Source organism: Prenolepis imparis, unplaced genomic scaffold (assembly GCF_030444845.1).
Source record: "Prenolepis imparis isolate NDT839.2.m4 unplaced genomic scaffold, iyPreImpa1.0 SCAF_1, whole genome shotgun sequence".
NCBI classification, from domain to species: Eukaryota; Metazoa; Arthropoda; class Insecta; order Hymenoptera; family Formicidae; genus Prenolepis; species Prenolepis imparis.
This window is the reverse complement of record NW_028141159.1, coordinates 12,883,363-12,886,953: the sequence shown is the minus strand read 5'-3', so window position 1 is coordinate 12,886,953 and position 3,591 is coordinate 12,883,363. Positions and strand designations below refer to the sequence as shown.

Genomic DNA, 3,591 nt, shown 5'->3' with positions numbered 1-3,591 from the left:
CCTCCGACCCGACCACTCAACCGTGACCATCCCTCGAAATAGGGATAGTTAGCGCATCGATAAACAACTCTTCGTTATAATTTCGCGAGTTTTGTCGATTGCAAAGTATCATTGAACTCGTCACGGTGATGTGTTTTTCTTGAAACTGAATTTCGGATAACTGATAAGTTCACGTACGAACTGTCAAGACTTTCATTCGAAAGATTTCATAATTAAATTTGACAGTTTAAAGTGAGCGGACTCTCAAGACTTTTTGTGTGTGAATTTAAAGAGACAAGTTTATAATCAAGCTTGATAATTATTAATTGTTTTCAAGAATTTTACGAAAAGAAATATTAATTTGTTCAAGACTTATTAAATTACTAATTTTAAAAATTATCCATTAGAATTTAAATTAATTAATCGAATCAAAATTATTATGATGCTGCAGCAAGCCGTGCATAGTGAAAACAAAATTTCGATTATCCAGTTTTTTTTTTAATTATAAAGATGAGACTCATTTGAGAAAAAGTGCAAAAGAAAAGTGATTATTCAGGATTTACTTAACAAAGTGACATTCGATGCATCACGAGTGACTCGATTGACTATCGAGAATGCTTTAGAATGTTGTCTTCTTCAATATCGACTCCGTTTAGCGTTCGTGATATTCTTAGTGAAGAACAACAACTTGGCGTCATGGATTGTTACGCGCATCATCAAAATCAGGCACAACATGTGCATCAAGATTATTATTCATATAATATTGTACCTGAAAATAATTGGGAAATAGATAAATTTAAAGAGCAATCGATGCCCAACTATCAACATTACTCAGATCTCAATCACGTTCACCAGTTAAGTCAGGTGGTACCACCGTATCAAGAAACTTCTATCACTGAAGATGGTAAGTACTATTTAAGTATTATATCGTTATTAATTAATATTTTATTTAAAATTCAATCATTTTTTTATGGTATAATTATCTATAGTATATTAATAATTTTGCGACACGAATTATATTAAGCTATATGTTGTTCTGTCTGTTGTTTTCAGTGTTTCTCATCAAATCAAATTAATTGTAGCATATGATAAAAAATAATAAATTATGACAAAGATGCTATCGCGTTGCTCTTTTTAAAATAAATACATTTTTAAAAATATTATGCAGTACTTATGTAATTTGTGAGAAATTTATTGTCAGAATATATTGCCAGATATTATCAAAACAAATTATAAGCAAGATTAATTTTTAGATAGGAACAAATAAGTAAGATAAACAATTTAAAAATTATTGCTGAGATATGTTCTGCTGCAAATATTTTGTAGTTCGGAAAATTTTAATTTTATTAATAAACATTATTGAGTAAAAAATTTTGTAATAAAATAATACATATTATATAAAAAATTATTTTCAGGTAACATTGTTACATCCAGCAAAACAGAATTGCGCAAAAATCAATCTGGTAAAAGAACGAAACGGAAGCCAAGAGTGTTGTTCTCACAAGTAAGTTAAATATTCTATAATTAAATATTTTTTGTATTAATAATAATTGATTAATATATAACTATTAAAATATTCTACTCAAGCGGATTGTGACTTAATAAAAATTTCATGAAAATTTACAAGATTAATCTTATAAATTATAAACTTAAAATTTTGTATAAAAAAATTACACAGACATTTCGCACATAAAAAATTAAAAGATACAAAGCGTTAAATTATAAATAACAATCCGCTTCACAGACACAAGTTTACGAACTGGAACAACGATTTAAGCAACAAAGATATCTGAGCGCACCTGAGAGGGAGATGTTAGCCCAAACCTTGAAATTAACTAGCACGCAAGTGAAGATTTGGTTCCAGAATCGACGGTACAAGAATAAACGCGCTCGAATCGAGGACGCCGAGAAACTGCAGGTGCAGAACATGAAGAATCAATCACTAAAAAAGATTGCTGTGCCAATTCTTATCAAGGATGGCAAACCTAACGTACAGGAATCTTACAACGGCCCTTACTGGCCGAATATCCGATCGGATTTAAGCGCCCCGATACAGACAGATTTCAGGACGAACGAGATTCGTCTCAGTCCCGACTTTAGGTCCAATTCAAACGAGGTGAGAATTGACTCCAGTATTAGTCCGGAGTATAAATCAGAGGTCAGTTCAGAGATGCCCGGAAGATCAAATCTGAATAATATGGCGGACAGGCACGTTCCAGAATACAGGAACAATTTTGTGACGGAAACTTCATCGGATATGCACGATTGCAATCGATTAATCAAAACGCAATTTAAAACATGCGCGAACGGAAATGAAACCGCATCATACTCAGACCTAAAAAATGTTCAATCTGACAATAAACAGCTTGCAACTGACAAGCCTATGGATGTACCTAACAGCGAATATGGATTTTCTAATTACCTTGCTCCGCCTAATTATCAAATGCAGTACGTGAATTATATGGAGCAAATACCTATGGATCAAAATCTGCAGCGACTGTGGTAGGTGCATCTTTACGAAAAAGAATCTGACGTGAGAATTATCAATGATTTATCGCTGTACACTTTTTCGAATCTATAGTAATTCAGTTGACAGGAGCTTAGATTTAGTAATTAATTAACTCGTTATATTTTGAACTCTTCTGAATGATACTAAATTATGCACTGCTGAAAAATATTTCATATTTGCTGACGAATATTTAGATTTTATTATCGATCATGTGTGAATCCAATTACATTAACATTAATTATTGATTAATTTAAAATTGGTGTGACGATGATTAAGAATCATGATCAATTATGATAATGCATTTTTTATGTTATAAATACTTTACTCATGTCATATATGTATAATAAAAATAGGAGATGTTTATCATTCTCATTTTTCATATTTAGGTTATTATAAACTTTAAAAAACATTTTATTTTAATTTTATAATATTCAATCAAATTCTTTGGGGGGGGATTACGGAAAAAAAAAACAATAACCAAAGTAATTAATCAAAGATGTATTTTTTAATTCTATTATGAATATGTAAGTAATTTAAGTTAAGTTAGAAGTACGTTAACCAAAGAATGAGCTTATGATATTGGCAGCTGTTTTTTAGTCGGCTAAGATTTTTCCCTTCGAAATAGTAATAGTAACACACTGTATAAGAGGCGGAAATTGTTTCAAGTGGCCGTTGCGGAAACATCGAGCACTTTTCCGCGGATGTTATATGCCTCGGAAAGTTTTTTTTTCTCTCTAACTTTCAAGTGCAGACGTTAGTTGTGCAATAAATTAATTTTGTTCACGTGATATATCTTGTTTAAAAAGAACAGAATGTATGTATTGTAAACAATTATGAGGAATATTCAATTTTCTATTAAACTAATATGCATAAATATAAGAAGAGCGTTGTTTGTTTCTCCTACATAAATATTCTATATTTAGAATTGTTTTAACTTTCCGTAAAAATAAAAATTTGTGTTCACAACGCACGAATTTTACGAAAAGTAATTTTGATAGAGTAATTAACTCTCCCGTAATTATATTTACATGGATTTTAACAAGAAACGAGATACAAAATTGTATATTTAGATAAATAAAATTCTTAGTCCATCACAACATTAA

At 30.4% G+C, this 3,591-nt stretch overlaps 1 protein-coding gene across 1 annotated transcript; it reads left to right on the top strand.

Moving 5' to 3' along the window:
• Positions 1 to 417: 417 nt before the first annotated feature.
• LOC145939590 (uncharacterized) lies at positions 418 to 2,928 on the top strand. The gene is made up of 3 exons (XM_083044027.1): positions 418 to 883; positions 1,395 to 1,483; positions 1,724 to 2,928. The coding sequence occupies exons 1-3, from the start codon at positions 604 to 606 to the stop codon at positions 2,483 to 2,485; spliced, it is 1,131 nt and encodes a 376-aa protein (XP_082900153.1). The 5' UTR covers positions 418 to 603; the 3' UTR covers positions 2,486 to 2,928.
• The last annotated feature ends 663 nt before the right edge of the window (positions 2,929 to 3,591 follow it).

Bases quoted from the DNA above. Each gene is read 5' to 3' on its own strand.
- LOC145939590 (XM_083044027.1), top strand. From the start codon at position 604: ATGTTGTCTTCTTCAATATCGACTCCGTTTAGCGTTCGTGATATTCTT. The intron at 884-1,394 runs GTAAGTACTATT...AATTATTTTCAG, and splicing joins AACTTCTATCACTGAAGATG to GTAACATTGTTACATCCAGC. The intron at 1,484-1,723 runs GTAAGTTAAATA...TCCGCTTCACAG, and splicing joins CAAGAGTGTTGTTCTCACAA to ACACAAGTTTACGAACTGGA.